Source organism: Cryptococcus depauperatus, chromosome 2 (assembly GCF_001720195.1).
Source record: "Cryptococcus depauperatus CBS 7841 chromosome 2, complete sequence".
Taxonomy (NCBI): domain Eukaryota; kingdom Fungi; phylum Basidiomycota; class Tremellomycetes; order Tremellales; family Cryptococcaceae; genus Cryptococcus; species Cryptococcus depauperatus.
Genome location: NC_089469.1, coordinates 927,570 through 944,609, shown reverse-complemented (window position 1 = coordinate 944,609; position 17,040 = coordinate 927,570). Strand labels below are relative to the sequence as shown.

At 46.4% G+C, this 17,040-nt stretch overlaps 9 protein-coding genes across 9 annotated transcripts; 5 read left to right on the top strand and 4 right to left on the bottom strand.

Annotated features, from left to right (window-relative positions):
- Positions 1-387: 387 nt before the first annotated feature.
- Positions 388-1,661, top strand: L203_101619 (uncharacterized protein; the record flags this gene model as incomplete). Its single annotated transcript, XM_066211058.1, has 3 exons — positions 388-1,112; positions 1,192-1,318; positions 1,413-1,661. 3 exons carry the CDS (start codon positions 388-390, stop codon positions 1,659-1,661), a joined length of 1,101 nt encoding a protein of 366 aa, XP_066067155.1.
- Positions 1,662-1,727: 66 nt separating this feature from the next.
- On the bottom strand, positions 1,728-3,366 carry L203_101618 (uncharacterized protein; the record flags this gene model as incomplete). The annotated part of the gene is made up of 10 exons (XM_066211057.1): positions 1,728-1,782; positions 1,833-1,928; positions 1,974-2,061; positions 2,109-2,413; positions 2,461-2,630; positions 2,675-2,747; positions 2,796-2,892; positions 2,960-3,024; positions 3,073-3,132; positions 3,179-3,366. 10 exons carry the CDS (start codon positions 3,364-3,366, stop codon positions 1,728-1,730), a joined length of 1,197 nt encoding a protein of 398 aa, XP_066067154.1.
- Positions 3,367-3,686: 320 nt separating this feature from the next.
- Positions 3,687-6,059, top strand: L203_101617 (exodeoxyribonuclease III; the record flags this gene model as incomplete). Its single annotated transcript, XM_066211056.1, has 9 exons — positions 3,687-3,710; positions 3,767-3,798; positions 3,847-3,920; positions 3,972-4,305; positions 4,350-4,688; positions 4,741-5,690; positions 5,739-5,790; positions 5,845-5,922; positions 5,978-6,059. 9 exons carry the CDS (start codon positions 3,687-3,689, stop codon positions 6,057-6,059), a joined length of 1,965 nt encoding a protein of 654 aa, XP_066067153.1.
- Positions 6,060-6,279: 220 nt separating this feature from the next.
- L203_101616 (uncharacterized protein) lies at positions 6,280-7,328 on the top strand (the record flags this gene model as incomplete). Its single annotated transcript, XM_066211055.1, has 4 exons — positions 6,280-6,390; positions 6,445-6,805; positions 6,859-7,213; positions 7,268-7,328. The coding sequence occupies 4 exons, from the start codon at positions 6,280-6,282 to the stop codon at positions 7,326-7,328; spliced, it is 888 nt and encodes a 295-aa protein (XP_066067152.1).
- A 100-nt stretch (positions 7,329-7,428) lies between these two features.
- L203_101615 (uncharacterized protein) lies at positions 7,429-8,781 on the bottom strand (the record flags this gene model as incomplete). The annotated part of the gene is made up of 5 exons (XM_066211054.1): positions 7,429-7,495; positions 7,545-8,361; positions 8,414-8,578; positions 8,631-8,715; positions 8,761-8,781. The coding sequence occupies 5 exons, from the start codon at positions 8,779-8,781 to the stop codon at positions 7,429-7,431; spliced, it is 1,155 nt and encodes a 384-aa protein (XP_066067151.1).
- Positions 8,782-8,972: 191 nt separating this feature from the next.
- Positions 8,973-9,783, bottom strand: L203_101614 (uncharacterized protein; the record flags this gene model as incomplete). The annotated part of the gene is made up of 5 exons (XM_066211053.1): positions 8,973-9,067; positions 9,124-9,205; positions 9,259-9,450; positions 9,554-9,610; positions 9,655-9,783. The coding sequence occupies 5 exons, from the start codon at positions 9,781-9,783 to the stop codon at positions 8,973-8,975; spliced, it is 555 nt and encodes a 184-aa protein (XP_066067150.1).
- A 191-nt stretch (positions 9,784-9,974) lies between these two features.
- On the top strand, positions 9,975-12,128 carry L203_101613 (uncharacterized protein; the record flags this gene model as incomplete). The annotated part of the gene is made up of 9 exons (XM_066211052.1): positions 9,975-10,163; positions 10,224-10,388; positions 10,438-10,506; positions 10,563-10,640; positions 10,692-11,129; positions 11,175-11,357; positions 11,405-11,763; positions 11,815-12,062; positions 12,115-12,128. 9 exons carry the CDS (start codon positions 9,975-9,977, stop codon positions 12,126-12,128), a joined length of 1,743 nt encoding a protein of 580 aa, XP_066067149.1.
- Positions 12,129-12,272: 144 nt separating this feature from the next.
- Positions 12,273-14,275, bottom strand: L203_101612 (ubiquinone biosynthesis monooxygenase COQ6; the record flags this gene model as incomplete). Its single annotated transcript, XM_066211051.1, has 5 exons — positions 12,273-13,349; positions 13,399-13,641; positions 13,691-13,749; positions 13,801-13,944; positions 13,996-14,275. The coding sequence occupies 5 exons, from the start codon at positions 14,273-14,275 to the stop codon at positions 12,273-12,275; spliced, it is 1,803 nt and encodes a 600-aa protein (XP_066067148.1).
- Positions 14,276-14,476: 201 nt separating this feature from the next.
- L203_101611 (uncharacterized protein) lies at positions 14,477-16,781 on the top strand (the record flags this gene model as incomplete). Its single annotated transcript, XM_066211050.1, has 4 exons — positions 14,477-14,498; positions 14,551-15,677; positions 15,725-16,397; positions 16,441-16,781. 4 exons carry the CDS (start codon positions 14,477-14,479, stop codon positions 16,779-16,781), a joined length of 2,163 nt encoding a protein of 720 aa, XP_066067147.1.
- Between the last annotated feature and the right edge of the window lie 259 nt (positions 16,782-17,040).

Genomic DNA, 17,040 nt, shown 5'->3' with positions numbered 1-17,040 from the left:
TTTTCTCGATGCGATATCCCACGTTTAAGAATGCCATCCGTCGGCGCACCGAACGTGTCCTTGGGTAGCACCGATTGGTGTCTGCGTTTGATCAGTTGTGGCGATGTCCCGCCGGCACTCCTCCAGTGGTTGCTGCTGCCGCTGCTTCTACCGTATCAACCAAGAAGAGAAAGAAAAAGAAAAAGAAGAAGAAGAAGAAGACGAAGAATTTACGCGGAGAGCAAATGGAAAGGTGATAGGAAGATATTGACAAGCGGAAGAATCTCACTTTCCGACGTGGACTTTTATTTATTTTATTTATTTCCTCCAAAACCCGGGGCCCTTTTCCCTTCCGTTGGCCGGTCAGTCGGGACAACTGAGGGAGACTAGCAGTACTTCGGGCGATAAATGTTTCCGATGGATCTGGGTCCGTGCGGGACGAATCGACGCCGTTCTGTCGTCCGCGCTGCCCCGTTCCTCCCTTCTGGCGACACACGCCGCCCGTCGGAGAAGCTCCTCGGACTTTTCTTGGATCGTCATGAACCCTCCTTGCGTCCGCCCTATTCTCCGTCCCGCACCTCCTGGCGGAAAAGGGCCGTGCGGTGTGTCTCACCAGCGCACGGCCCAGGGCGCAAGGAGGGATCGGGAAAAGGTCCAGGCGTGGATAATGGCTTACCCCTAGCCATGGACTGTATGGCGCAGACCGGCGAAGGGTGTCACGTGCGCGGATGTGGAGGTGGAGGCAGCGACTTGTTTGGTCCCCCCACATTGGCCGGAAATATACAGCATTCTTCTTTTGATGTTGTGTTTATCGACAACATGTCTACTTTGACGCCAGAATCGGTGGCACTGCGTCTGACGACGACGTCTTCTCTTTTGTTGGAGCGCTCACGGGTGCTCTCGCTGAATCTCAAGCCCTCGCCGTCCTCGACTCAGCAGATTGTGCGGAACCTTGCGGGCATCCGTACCGACCTCGAGCGGTTGGCGTCCGAGGGCGAGGATTGGACCAAGGGAAAGGGAAGGGAGGGCGGAGAGGAAGAGCTGGGAGAGAGGTATGACCGGCTGCTGGAGATGCTGGAGGAGGACGAGGTTGGGAGAGAAAAGGCCAAGCCGTTGCGGAGAGACGTCAAGAGGTGGGTGCGTGCTGGGTGGACGGGGCTGAGTGTCTAGGTTGGGACGGGTAGAGAGAGAGGGAGAGCAGCCGAGGTTTAGTGTGGAGCCTCCTACGCCGCCCATGGTCAGTGGGCCGTTTCGCGATGACCCGTTTGAGGATCCGTCGCCGTTGGATCCGCATGAGCTGCTGTCGCAGCAGCAAATGATGATGAATGGTGAGGCATGCGTGTGTGATGGTGTGCTGAATGGCGGCAGACCAGGACGAGCGTCTGAATCTGTTGTCACATTCCATCGGTCGGCAGAATGACTTGTCTATTCAGATCGGGTCAGAGCTGGATTTACATCACGAGCTCTTGGAAGAGACAGACAGCGCGATGGACCACACCGCTGCGAGCTTGGGCAGGGCCAGGCGGCGTCTAGACCGTGTGGCCGGCGAGGCCAAACGGCATGGTGGGTTTGGACTCGTGGGATGGGCTAACCGGTCGCACAGGGAGCACCATCACCATCATCGTCCTCATCGTCATACTCTTGCTCCTGGTCATTGTCTTCAAGACGTGATCGCTTCATAGGTGTATGCATGTATCAATGCTGGGACAGTGTACAACGGCTAGCTATGCAACATAGCGGACGGCGGTCTACTCCTTGCTGCCAGTAAGCTCTACCGCCATGGCAATAGCGAGTTTGGAAAACCTGAGACATGTTAATAAAAAAAAGCTGGGCAGATGGTAGAGTGGTCTTACTCTTGCATGTGGGTGAAGGAGAATTCTGGGTGGTCAATAGTATCCTGGGTGGAGTGGACAAAACGGGTGTTGGAGTTTTCAAAAGCAGCCTCGATACTAGATACGTCAGAAAAATAGATGGCAGCTCGGCGTTTCACCTACACAAATGCGGATGGAAAGCCGGCTTTCGAAAAACTCGCGTGGTCAGAGCAAGCATAGGAGCATTGGGTTTTGACAGGGGGGATGGCCACTGAAAGAGACATCAATCGACAAGACATGGACAAGGTATCCACTGACGGTATTTTACGACCAGCTTCTCGATAAACTCGGTTAACGCCGGATTAACGTAATCTTGAACGATTCCGACGCTTTCCTCAACTCCTTGTTTGACCCAGGCAGTCATGTCAATTTGCAGCATGGCGAGAACGTTGATGCTTTTTTCCTCGTAAGACTTGGCGACAGCCTGGGAGCCTAGCAAACCACCTTCTTCAGCAGAGAAAAAGTGAAACTCTAGCGGCGTGGTTGGCGTAAAGTTGGCGTGTACAAGGGCAGACAAGGCTTCCAAAGAAGAGGTTGTACCCGAGGCATCGTCATCAGCTCCGCTGGTGATAATTAGCCTGTATACTTTGAAGTACAAATGTAAACTTACGGAGCAGGGAGGAACGGCCAAGAGTTGGTAGAGTCCTGGTGGGAGCCCACAATAACGACAGGCTCATTCTGTCTGCTGTCGTTGGCAGGGGCAAAACGAACAATGATGGAGTTTTGACCCCATGGATGGGGGAACTCTTTGACGGTGATTCCAGGATGAACTGCAGTAACCTACACAGATATTAGACATTTCGGAGCGGCTTATTTCTACATACCTCTTTGAGTGTTTTCAACAAGAACTTTTGAGAAGCCTTTCCAGTATCGGAACGGTAATGTCGTGTTCGGAACCTAAACACACGATTAGTGGTGTTTTGAGCAACTCTGTCAATGACTTGCGATGTAAATTTGTTTAGAAACTTCTTCATATGCTCGATATCAAGTGTCTCAATCAATGGCTTGATTTCCTTTGCGTGTTTACCTGGAGTAGGATAGACTAGGATTCAAAGTCGTCAGCGTGAACCCCTTGGAAATGCAGCCGGCACTGTTGGCAAGTCACTCACGGTACTTTGTAGGAGCGGCAAAAGGCAAAAAGTAGCTTGAGAATCCCAATGTCGGCGTATCAGTTCTGACGGGCCGTCAGTGGTTGTAAAGAGAATAGCAGTGGCAAACACACATATCCATAAACCGTTGTCCATTAGCCTTGGCTTCAATCTTTTCAAGCTCTGATATCCACCTAAACTGCGTCAACATATAGACAGCAATAATTGAGCTTCATTTACACAGGAGGCTCATCATCTGAGAACTGTACCAGTCGAAGCTCATCAAGGTCTAGAGAGAACCCTTTGACATGCTTGGTGGTTGAATCGCTGATAGCTGAGTCAGGCGATTGAAAGGCGAGCTGCTCCTTGGCTGTTGGCACAGCAGCTGCAAAGAGGGGAAGAGAAAGTACTGCAAAAGTAAGTAGCATAGTAAATGGTTGGGAAAGGAAAAGCAGGAAGGAAAAGAAATATATACATAGATATATATAGGGTCGCCGGATCGGGACAGTTGATTATTTAACGTGCCTGGAACCTCCACCGGAAAGATAAGCGGCAGTAATCACCGCAACTATCATACAGTTATCGTTTCAGCAACTTTTCTATTCTATTTCTTTCGTTTTGCAAAGTTATCGAAGAAATCCGGTAGCTAAATTGAAAAATTAAGGGCTGTGTTTACTTATATGTCATAGTGCTGACGGCCGGATAGCTTACATCAAAATATGATAGAGCTGAATGTGCGATTGTCAATATGAAGATCTTGACGTGGAACGTAGTTTGTGAACCAAGAATCTGCACATGGGTAATTGCTGACTTGAGCTTGCCGTAAAGAACGTACTCAGGACATGTCTTGATTATCATCCGTACGTTAGGTGGTGGCTAGTGTCTGGAAACTCACTGGCCAACTCTAGATTCGCTTCAATGAAAAAGAAGAATGTTGAAGGTTTATTAGATGAACTCGATGCTCAAATATTATGCTTTCAAGGTCAGATCTTTTCTCCGTGCGCCAAGCGATATATATGCTAATCGATCGTAGAACACAAAACAGTTCGCGCCAAGCTGGAAAAGTCCATGGCTTGTCCAGGGCCGTATGACGCCTTTTGGACTTTTCCCCGATCCAAGACGGGTTACAGCGGCGTCTGCACATATGTCGACTCGCGATGTTGCGTACCTCTCAAAGCGGAGGAAGGTATCACCGGTCTCCTGTTAGAAGACAGAGCCAGTACAATGCGGCCACCTTGGACAGTTGAGGAGAGAATTGGGTTTTATCCTAGTCCTAGCGATATTGCCTGGATAGACGAGGTAGATGGACAGCCGTTCAATCCTGAAAAATTGGATAAAGAAGGAAGAGCCGTTGTGTGTGATTTTGGGTGAGTTGAAATCATTTCGCCTGAAACAAAGTTGATATTGCCAGACTTTTTGTCCTCTTCAACTTGTATTGTCCTAATGAGACAAACGATGCTCGGCGCCCATACAAGATGAATTTTCTCTATGCCTTACAAGAACGCGTGCGCTTACTGCAAGCTGCCGGACGAGAAGTGATCGTTGTTGGTGACATCAACATTGTACGTGCGCCCATTGACTCTGGCGAGGGGCCTGTAAGATCCTCAGCAGCACAGCATTATGAGCATCCTGCAAGAAGAACGTTGGATGATTGGTGCTTTCCAAAAGGTCCCATGATCGATGTGGTTAGAGAGTGCTGGCCTAAACGCGATGACATGTTTACCTGCTGGAACCAAAAGCTAGATGCAAGGTATGTTATTATCTATTCATTCACCATTGCGAACTGACAAGCTGGCGTTTAGGTCAGCAAACTACGGCAGTCGCATAGACATGATTCTGTGTACCACTGGTCTTCGTCCCTGGATCAAAGATGGCAATATCATGCCAAAAGTCTTTGGGTCCGATCATTGCCCGGTGTATATCAAACTCCACGAGAGCATTGTCACGCCCAAAGGTGAGACACTCTATCTTCGCGACATGCTCAATCCAAAAGACCGGCCTTCCAGCACTGCACCTATATATCCTAATGCGGTAGCAAGGGAGGTACCCGAACCGCCACGCTTTGCTACCAAATTTCTAGACGAGTTCTCAGCGAGACAGACAACCCTAAAAAGTTTCTTTGGTGGGGGCAAAAAATGCAAGCCCAAGAGCGACGAGGAATCCGTCATGGCATCTTTCAATACGACCCAAACTCCTCCCAATTCACTAGTTGCAAAGCAATCCAAGACTATTTCGCCATCTCTAGAGACGCACGACGCTGAAAATGCCAAATTGCCACTCAAACTGACCAAGTCAGATGAAAAGATCACAGACCCAACTACGGATAGGGAAGAGGACAAATGTAGACCACCTCTGACGCCCAAGCCCATGACAAAAAGAAGCAGATCCGCCTCGGATAGCAAAACTGCTAGACAAGCCAAAATATCAAATTTTTTATCTCAACCCAAAACCAATGACAAACGAAAATCACCTTCTACCTTGTCAAGTCCGTCGTCTGCAAGTAGCAAAAAACGTGTCGCTTCGACGTCCCCTTTAGACCAAGCCATTGCTGCAAAGATGTCGCCAGAAACTCAAGTCCAAGATAATCATAGTTTGACGGAAGAGGAAGCCTCAATGGTTTCTCAAGCCATTATTGATGCCGATGCTGAAGAGAAGGCGAGGAAGGCCAAAGATTTGCCCCAGTGGTCCAATATCTTTGCGAAAAAACTCCCTCCTCTCTGTACAGCTCACCAAAAGCCGTGTAAAGATTTTAGTGAGTATGTTTTGTAACATCAATGAGTAATCCCTGACGAAGCGCAAGTCGTTATGAAACCTGGCCCTAATAAAGGCAAACGGTTCTGGCTATGTTCTCTGTGAGTTGGTCAGGTCAGAGTAGGCTGATTGATATCTGATCCGATGATTCATAGACCAGTGGGAGCAGGATATGATAAAGGCAGATCGAAGCGATTAAGAGAGGAAGTTAACCACAAATTCAGATGTGACTTGTCTGTATTCTGCCTTTTATACTCACACCTTTATGCTGATTACGATTGGACATAGCTTCATGTGGGATTCAGCTAATACTAGTAAAGAGAAACCTGCTGTAAAAGAGAGCCATATGCAGGAAGAGAGTATCCATTAGTATACTTGTTGTATTGTTGATTAACAAAATTCGTTTTATAATGTTACCATTTTTCTATTCCTCGTTGTATATATATAAGAAAAAAAAAAAGTATTAGAAAAATAATCATGGTTGACTCAACTGCCACAAAGTCATGATATCATCATTTTGCCACCCAAAAATAATTTAAATATGTTAGGTTTCAATTACTTTTCTCTTTTTCTTTTCACTTTTCATTAAAATGTACTCTTATACTATAAATATCCTTCGAACACCCATATTAGCCCTTCCAAAACGCTCAGTCTCAACTTCTGTTTCCCTCTTAACAGATGCTGCTCCAATTACTCGCTACGTACGTAAAGCTACTACCACGCCTACTCGAACATGGCGAACAGCTACATCCCAGACTTCAGCGCCTGTCCGTGGAGCCTCAACCCCGCTTCCTCCACCTTCAGCTGGCCGATTCCCAGACGACCTGCCGTCTTCTGAGCCTGCTATAGACGACTATGCTCATCTATCGGCTGCTCCATCCGCTCCTGTTGCCCCATCATTCACCACTCCTTCTAATTCATCTTTGGGGCTTGATTCATCATCCGTCGTCGGGGAGAATTCGAGCCTGGAAACAGGTGGAAGAATCCCGGGTGAGGCGTCTGTAGGGATGGATTGGAGTATTAGCTTTGCGGGATTGAGCGACAAGCCATTTTCGAAAGAGATTGCAGGTGCGTTGTTGAAGCCCTTGACCGCTAGTGATGTAGAGATAAAGCCTGGTATGTTTGTCTTTTAAGCACTTTGTGTAACATGAGCTAAAATGGCGTTAAAGATGGGTTATTGTATCTTCCGGAAATCAAATATAGACGCACACTTAATGCTGCTTTTGGGCCAGGGGGGTGGGGCTTGGCTCCTCGTGGAGAGACGCATGTCGGTCCGAGGATTGTCAGCCGAGAATGGGGATTAATCTGTCTCGGTCGTTTGGTTTCTGTTGCTCGTGGTGAGCAAGAGTATTTTGATCCTTCGGGTATTGCCACTGCCACCGAGGCTTGTAAATCCAATGCTCTCATGAGGTGCTGCAAGGACCTCGGGATTGCAAGTGAGCTTTGGGATCCTGCGTTTATTCGCGATTTTAAAAAACAATACTGCGTTGAAATCTTTGTGGAACATGTCACTAAAAAACAAAAGTATGTCATGTTGCTTTCCCCATGGAATCTTTGCTGATGCGCACGATATTGTAGGAAGAAGCTTTGGAGGAAAAAAAACGCAGACAAGTTTGAATTCCCTTGGAGAGAAACATAGAAGTAATCACTCGATTATTGTTTGAAGCTGCTGGAAACAGACAAATATACATACCTGCATGACAAATATAATGTACAACATTGCACCCTTCTACATGCACCTATATCGGTGTCTCTACCTCTTCTTTAGCCTTTTCCAGCTCTTTTTCAAGAGCAATCAGTCGTTCTCTAAGCACTCTCTCGTCAATATGAGATTTTTATGAACCAAAAGTCTCACCTCCATTTATCCATTTGATCAACAATCTTCATTCTTGCATTCATCATGGTATTGTATTCTGTCTTGATCATTTCTTGTGTAAACTCTAGATGAACGTCTGCGCTCCCCTGTTCTCCAGGCATTTCAACCTGCGACATCGGTGTTTCTACTGCCCCTCCCTCCATCGTTCCTGCCCGACTACTTCTAGCAGTTGACCCAATACCATTCACCTTGCTTGCGCCTTTGCCCTTTTTCTTGTTCCTATATTCTTCTCTTTGATCTTTTGGGCGCCTATTTTTAGGAGGCAAGGGTGTTGGAGGGTTGGCGTTGAGAATGTCGAAAAATTGACGAGGAGGGTCAGAAAAGACGATTTCATCGTATTGCCATGCGTGAACGGGTAGTGAGGCAGCTACAGATATCGATCCTGACCTGGCCTCAGCGGTCTGGATGATAGATGCTGTAGGAGTTTGCTCGACTTGAATTTGGTCTCTTATATCACCGTCCTTGGACTCTTCCGCTTGTGGAGAATTGCCTTCCACAGTCATTACGGATGTATCCTGAGTTTGAGTAGGCGTTTCTGGGTCCTCCATCTCCACATCGGCGCTGTCTCTCATAGTGTCGCTGGCAGTAGCGGCTGGAGTTAAGGTAACGAAAGGCTCTGTGGGCGTATCTGTGCTAGCAGGAGCTGATTCAAGAGGAGCGCCCCAGTGATGAAGCTTGATCATGTGCGAGAGAACAAGCGGTTTCTCGGATGACTCTGGTATGAATTGTATTCTGATTTGGACAGCGAATTCACCCCATCCAGTTTCCGAAACTCGGAATGGCGGTTTATCCATAACTATGGCATCAAGTAAGCTCATTTCTTTACAGCTTGTTGAGTCGTTTCCCACCTCTATTAGGAGTTGGATAAGTCTCATGAAGCTTAAAAGTAACTTTTCTAATGAAATAAGAAAGATCATCAGCACCTCCAGGAAGTTCATCAATATCATTGAGATTTTCAGGATCAGGCGGAGGCGAAGTAGCTGAGTTGATAAACACTGTCCACTTATGTGTGTCTGGGGTTTTTATGAGCTGCTCATATCTCAACACCAACTTTTGACCACTCACGTCCCGCTGGAGCCAGCCGTTTTTCAGCTTCTGATAAAAGCCTTGCATGTGAGCCGTAGATGACTGGTCTGTGGACTTGGATCCCCTACCGATGCATCAGAAATATGTTGACATTTCGTTTTCTACTCACCCGGACTCTCTCATTCGACATGGTGGAAATGATTCAATATAAAGAGTGAAATATAATTAAAAGTGTCAACAAACCGAAAGGAAGTAGGAACGGAATCAAATTCAACGACTCTTTCAGTAGAAACAACCGTCTACAAGCACAAGAGAAATATGCATGCAATGGCTTGACTATGGATGGCTTGATTACAAGCGGACAGATTGCTGGGTTCAATGTCAAATTCCCTCAGGTTTAGCTACCTTCCTCTTCTCCTTTTTCCCAGTCACTTCATCTTCCATCTCTTGATAACTGACTGGCAAGAGTGGATTGCCTAGGATGAGTTATGAGTCGATGGGTGTATGGAATGAGATAGTCAGCCATGCTTACCTGCTTCAGACGTGGCATACACCACTCCTAGTTCGTTAGCAGCTGTCGTGAGATAATAACTCTTTGCATCGCCAAGACTCAGCTGTAAGGCCGTCAGCTTATAAATCTGGCATGACTCCAGCTCTCAAAGCTCACCACCTTGGCTTTGACTATATCTCCCAGCCTGAAGCACTCCCTCATCTTGATCTTGTCTCTTTCTGTCAATCTGACGTCGGATGTCCTTATCACGCCTATAAACTCTCCAGACGTTTCAGGAAGGGGTCGGTCTTCAGCAGCGAGTAGTGTGATGTGAGCTTGTTGAGGTGTTAGACGAGAGACCTTTGTAAGCTGTTATATAGGATGTTTTGGTCATCGCCTAGGTACTCACAATACCCAACACCTGTCCAGCGCAGTTCAATCAGCCAGCTGTATTTTAACATGAATAACTCACGATTGCATCTACATCTACTGTGCCCACAGTCTCTTCTCTCCCGACAACATTCAAAACCTGCACTCATGAGAACTTGCCCATACGAGAACGACCACGCTCACTGCCCCGTCTCTTTTATGTCTTCCTACTACGCTAGCAAGTATTCTGCCATCTTTTTCGTAACAGCCTCTTCCACATTGCGGTAAAGGGAAACTGGAAGAAAGTGGTTGTCCTGGAAGATATATAGACATTGTATAGTGAAAAAAGAAAAGAAAAGAGAAAAGTAAATGTAAAATTATTATTAATCCGACTAAAAGGTACTAAAGGCTTAATTACAATGACGTAATAAACTTAACATCCGGTTCGGCAAGTGATCTATATTTGCTTTTGATCTATTCTTTTTCTCTTTTCATTCATCTTTCTACTTTTAACGACTGGCAAGATGTCAGGCGCGAGCAAATATCTCAAGAACGCCATATCTATGGTCACCTCTCTCGAGGAGACAAAGCCTCACTCGTCCATCACAGACTGGGTAGAGGTTTTGTCTTCTGATAGGTACGATGAGACAAGTCTAGATGGAATCCCAGAGCTTGTAGACAGTATCAACATCCAAGGACCCCAAGGAACGGCGGTTCGTGTCGTTTAAAGCTGTCGAGCTGTTCACTGCGTTCTGACATACCATGACCATCAGGAAGCTGCCCGTGCTATCAGAAAGAAGCTCAAATACGGAAATGTTCACAGACAAGTTCGAGCCTTGACTATCCTTCGGGCGCTTACGGAGAACTGTGGTAAAGGCTTCCAGCTTAATTGGGCAAATGAGCAGCTTATGGAGCGTCTCAAATTCATGGCTACCGATGTGAGCAAGGTACAAGTACTGATGTCGTGTCGCCAACAAATTTGAATAGCCTCTGACTGATTCGCAAGTAAAGAAGAGACTTTTGCTCGTTTTTCACGCATGGTCATTGCACTACAAGGTGAGTGTACACTATTCAGTCAAGGTCATGTGGGATGTACTCAACATGACGTACAGGATGAGCCAAGGATGCAAGGAGTGGCTGGTTTATATAAAAAGTACAGTGGCTATGGCAGGCATGTTTCACATACAAAGGTTGGTAACAGCGAGAGATAAGCTTGAGAATCTAATCAGTCTTGCTGGCAGACCGCCTCGGAGACAAAGACGAGCAATCGTGCGAATAGCAGAACATTCGATGGTGATATTTTTTCCCACGATTGGAATCCGGCTCCAAGTCAACGGGGACCCGATACATACACGGATCTTGCAGCTGCTAAGGCTGATGCAGAAGAACGTAAACGCGCTCGTGAAGCTCGTATCAATTTTGAGCAGCGTGAGGCTGAGCTAGAGCGCCGAGAAAGAGAATTGAAGCGAAAGAAAGAAATGGCAGAAATCGAGACAAGGAGAGTGAGAGAAGCAGAGGAAGAGGCCGAAAGAAAGCGAAAGGTTAAGGAACAATCGAAGAGAAAGAGGGCATCCCAACCTAAGAGACCGCCATTCAATTTTGAAAAGGAGAAACCTCAGATTATGGTGGCTGTAGCCAACGCCATACAGTGTGCCAACAATTTGGTAAACGCTTGCAGAGTAAATGTGATATTTGCGTTGTAAACACTTGCTAATATGTCTTAGCTTGTCAATCGAGAGGTTGAAAACGTTACGGAGAGTCCCAAGGTGCAGGATAATCTTGACAAAGCCAAAGCTATTCGTAAATCCATTGTCCGATACATTCAACTTGTCACAGACGAAGAATTCGTTGGGACTCTTATTGACGCCAACGAGAAGATTGTCGAGGCAATCCTTCTTTATGATAGAGTGAGCACCTCCATTTTCTTTTATGAAGACAATCCTAACCTGAATAGCTCTCAAAACCAGCTGTTCTTGACTCTGATTCAGAAACCGACGAGGCTGCGGATGTTGCGGCTATGAGCAAACGTCTTGCTGCCCAGAAGCTGGAGGCGGACCGTACAGGTGAACTGCAACAAATGCAAGCAGATCAGAAACGCGAATCTGAGCGAAGACAACAATGGCAGCTCTCGCGCCAGGCGAGTGCTCATGGAACTCCATCACGAGAGCAGTCTGCCCAGTTGCGGTTGAGTACTGAAGGTGTCTACGGCGATTTGCAAGATATAGATTTTGGTGGGAGCATTTCGAACGCACAGGCTGCTAAGTTACCCCCTCCTATCAAACCAGATTCTGAGGACAGCGATTCATATGGAGGGTGAGTCATTGCATAGTGCTATCATGATAGATGCTGAGACATTCCGCATAGTTCACTCTCGGATTTTTCTGATTACGACTCTTCTGATGCCGAATGGCAAGCCACCCATGGCCCTCAAGCAGTTGCTTACAAACGTCAGCAGGCTCATACAGGACGTGAAAAGACCTCAACGAGTGAATACGCCACGTTGGAGGATGATCATAACAATAAGGGGTTGCTGGAGGAGGATGAAAACCCATTTGGTGATCCTTTTGCGGATGAACAAGACACGCCTGTGCAAGAAAAGCAAAGATTACAATGTGAGTTTGACGTTGGCGCCGAGCACCCCCACGAATTACTAAGAGACGTCAGGGGCTGAAATCTAGATTAAATGATTGTTTGTTTAGAACATAGCATGGTTGTGCAATGTTGGCTTATCTGCAAATGGCAATATACGGTGTTGAAATCATGTGTTTGCCATGTATACGTATGGGTCTGTAATTGCTGACTGCATATCTTCTTAGATATTTTCAATGTCTTCTCTTGTCAAGGACATCTGCTGCCCTTCTGAGCCCATTCTTAGTAGCTTCTTCAACTACACCTCCAATCATGCTCATGACCTCTTTTAACGCGAACCACCCTTCAATACCGTTAGCCACAGTCATTGGTAATCCGTCTGTAGTCTTGAGATCATCTCCAGCTTTAGCTCTTCCAAACACCCTCTCTTTTTCAGTCCTCTTAGTCCCTCTTCCACCCATACCTACACCAGAGCCAGCTCCACCCATTAATATTTTCTTGATCGGTTCCAACTCATTAATTACATCCAAACCTGTCCCTCTTACCCAGTTTATCAATCCGTTTCTTGCGCGGAAGATGTAATGCAGTTTATCTGTTGTACTTAGCATTAAATGATTCAGAGGATATCTTTCTTTAGGGTATCCTTTGGTCCCTTCCAAGCTTCCTAGGTCGCCTCCCAGTTGCTTGGTCCTTTCCAGTGTTCGAGCCAAACAGTCCACATCTGCCAAACCCATGTTGAGACCTTGACCGGCCAAGGGGTGAATTGTGTGGGCCGAATCACCCACCAACGCGGTGCGTTTACCAAGATAAGAGGTAGCGTGACTGAGCCGGAGAGGGAACGAAGCGACAGAAGGTGCATGAATAGATGTGATGGTAGGAGGAAGGATGGGTTGGTCTGCTGACATGGGTGCAGAAGGAAGCGTGGCGATAAGTGTAGATATTTGGTTAGCTGTAAGTGGTGTTTCGCTCTCTTGAGCTGAAAGGACAGCTGCAAAAAGCTGGCCAAGGGTTTCTTCGGGAAGGGTATACCCTGCATTGATCATTTGAGTAAGCGCTTCAGGGGACAATTTTTTGAGAGCTACAGCATGATTGGGCAGAGTTGACCAGACCATGGTTGAACAAGTGGATGATAGAGGAAGAAAGGCGATGGGACCAGTGGGAAGAAAACGCTGGAAAGCAGTTGTATTGGGGTAGAGAGTGTCAGCTTCGTGGTGAAGAGTTGCCACGACTGCATGGGTACGGTAGCCGTGACCAAAAGACTCGATTTTAGAAAAATGCCTAACTGGCGAATTTGGCCCGTCTGCTCCAACCTATGCAGGGTCAACAGTTGAATGCACATTACAGAGCTATTTGGCTTACTACAAGGGACCCTCGTACCCATTCATCGCCAATTCTCAGCCCTACCCATCTGTCACCCTCACCCAGACGCATTTCAGCCACTTTGGAACTCTCCCGTATGTCCACGATACCTTGCCCAATTTCATTTATTCTTTTAAGCAAAGCTTGCTGAAGATTCAAGTTCTCAGTCATGCGCGCCAACGGACGACCGATAGAGGGGAAGTGAATGGTAGGGGTTGAATCAGCGGAAGGATTGGACCATATCTTGAAATCCAATGAGCATTTCACAGAGATAAGTAAAGATAGGACATACGATAATCTCATGGACAGGACACGATCTTTTTTGTTTGACATGCTTCCATACACCGATACCTTGCTCGTCTCAATACAAGCAATATACCGTAAAAGCGGATATTCACTCACTCTCTAACCATTGGATGTTTTCATGAGTCAAACTGCTAATGCGATTCTCCCATTCACTCGATTCCGGCCAGTGGCGAATCTTGTCGAGTGAAGATCCCTCTAGTAATAGGATACGGGTTGTTTTCGATATGGTGGGATGCGATACTATCCATCAGGACGATTATTAAAATCCTCTGATGAGCTTGAATAATTTACAAAGTGCACAAACTAATGCAAGTCCAGCATTTGCTCCTCCAATGATGACAATGTCATAAGTGTTCTCTGCTCCAATAGGCGGTATAGGTCCTTGAGGCTCTGCTTGATGGGAAAGATATCTTGGAGACTGAAAGACGAAAGATCTTGTCCGTGGGTTCCTCGAGATTGCCCGAGCCAAGAGTGGATTCCAATATACAGCAGCAGTACGAGGAATATATTGTACAGGTTTCGGAGTACTCTTCAGTGCATTCTGACCGATTTTGATTGTTGCTGGCTTCATCTTGATTTCTATAACAAGATGAAAATAAAGAATAAATAAATAAAAACAAAGAAAAGTCGGAAATGGGTAATTAGACCTTGCGCGCCTAATTATTGATAGATTCCCAATTAGGCGTAGAAACTCTCCTTGAAAGAAAAATTGCCATGTCATTCTGTTTTTGTTTCCTCCACTTTTAACGACCACCCAGCAATAATGAATCAAATGGTCATTGACCCATCTCTAGGTTTGTTAATTGACTCTTATTCATCTATAAACACAAAGCTTATGTGAATCAGAACGTTCGCTTGTTCAAGATGACATATCTACTTCTCAGCACCACTCCCTCCAACAAATCACTCAGCGTCGCACAAAGACTGGCCGTCCATCAAAAGCCAAGGGTACAGTTCCTGGTTCTGCAGCTGATTTTAGACGACGAGAAGCAAACCGCCTCGCAGCAGACCGGTCGAGAAGTAGGCAAGCTGAGAAAGCCGCTGGATTGGAACATACGGCAAGGGCGCTTGCGGAAGAAAATGCACGATTGAAGGAACAGATTGCAGCTCTTGAGAATGCTTTGGAAGAGTACCATCCAGAGATTCAATCAAACCAACGGCAAGAAGAGGGACGGCCTACCTCCATTCCGCCGAGGAATGGTGAATCACTTCAAGAGACCCAGCAAAGTGTTGAAGATGGTCAAATCCAAACACATGAACAAGAAGCACACTCGCATACTATTCTTGCTGCTTTGACAGACATTACAGGGGTAGACTTTTCAGAAGGTAACGAGTCAAATTGGATGCATGGCATGGAGTCGTTTCTGAAGGAGACAGGGGAAAGCGGAAGGCTAGGAGAATTAGCCGCTGTGGCGACTGGTCATGAAGGAGAGCATATGCCATTGCAGCATCCTGAACGACCGGAATTGAATGCGAATGCACCATTCAATCAATATGCTTCGTCAAACTCATCATCTACCCCTGAGACCAATGCCGCCATCATCATCGCTGCTGCTTTAAACACTGAGGTGGAGAGGGTTCTAATGGAAGACTTGGCATTGACAAAAGCGGCTGTGGTCAAGGTGGAAAGGCAGATATCGTTTGTGGGATCAGAAAATGTGAATGATGAAGCAGCGGAAAGCACGGCTGCCTCACTATTACCAAATTCAATTTTTTCTGATGAAATTGAGGTGCTTCAAAGCCTGTTTAGTGAATATCAAGAAACCATCTCACGTCTTGAAAGCGAACTGTTTCCACTCCGAGATAATCTCGTGAAAACACGTGATGAAAAAACGACAATTGAAAAGAAGATTGTGCAGCTTGTCAAGGAAATCAGATCACTTGGTGTGAATGGAGAGGAGGAGAAGGAGAAAACGTTGGTATCACTGAAATCAATTGGAGGGTTCGTAGAAACATTGTTGAATGAGGAGCATGTGAGTACACTGTGAATTTATAAGGTTTCGTCTTGACATGAAACTAGCCTGATAACCAATACGTTACCGGCACCTTTTCCTCTCCTGCACTCACTAGACGTAGAAGAGGAAGACCACCAAAAAGCGATGTTGCTCGGACTATTTATCACAATTTCATTATTAACCATTCGCAAGAACCAGAGTACAAGGCAAAACGCAAAACGCCAAAGAAATTGCTCAAAAGCAGACTTCAACAAGCCACTGCTGAGGACGAGTCCGAGTCCATGAACGGACAAGTGTCTGGTCCATCGTACGACAGCCAACCTAAAACGTTGAATGCAATATGCGAAGACGATCAGGAAGCTACAGCAGAGGCTGTCGCTCGTGCTGAAGCGTTTATACTATCGCATCTCAACCCGCCACAGTCTCAAGGACACGGACATGGAGAGCACGGGGAAGGGGAGCGTGATGCTCGGTTAGAATCGACGTCTTTTGCAGATTTCTTACCTGCACAGGAAGAGCTGGAAAGACAAACAGAAGAGTCTGCCACCCATCATTCCACAGAAGGGACGCCGGCCGAGCACTTGCAGAGCATCAACGATGACCAACTCGAAAACCCCATCTCTGTCCTTTCCAGACTCAAACAAGGTCCACCAGGAAGTTGTGACATTTGCATGAGAACTGAAACTACCGTTTGGAGGAAGCTTACCTTGGGAGGCATTGATCACAAAGTCTGCAATGGTACGTCTATCCTTTTCTTTCCCAAACGCTGACACAAACCCAGCTTGCGGTCTCTATCATGCTAAATTCGGCGTCATACGCCCTCCTGAACTGTGGGGCGACGGCAAGTCTCTGAAGAAGCGGCGGCCAGGCGCATCAACCAGACAAGAACTAGGAGAGGCCGAAGAACTTGGTATTCCCCCGGCCAAAAGGATCAAACGATCGGTACTGGCCAGGAACCTGGCAGAGATGGATACACTTGGAGGCCGACGGATAGCGAGCAACGATGGAACTCTGGATGAAGCAGAGGACGCTGTACGAGGACAATATGCAAGTGAGCGAGACAGTGTAGAGAGAGAAGAGGCTGGTCCTAATTCGACGATTGCACAAGTCTTTGGAGTATAGCTGTAAAAAGTCGAATTATTTTTATATCAGCCATCTTAACGGTGACAAACCATTTCCAGATTTCGGCGATGTCCGACGGAATTATATTCGTGAAGTGAGATCAATGATGAATTAATTGCGTGCTCAATTTTATCTCTTTTTTCTACTTTTTATTTCTTTTTTAATCTCATTCTTCCAGATTTTTTGTGAATACAATGACAAAATTATTGCTGAGTAATCCTTTGGAAAAAGATATAATAAGTCGACCCGTTCCATGCAA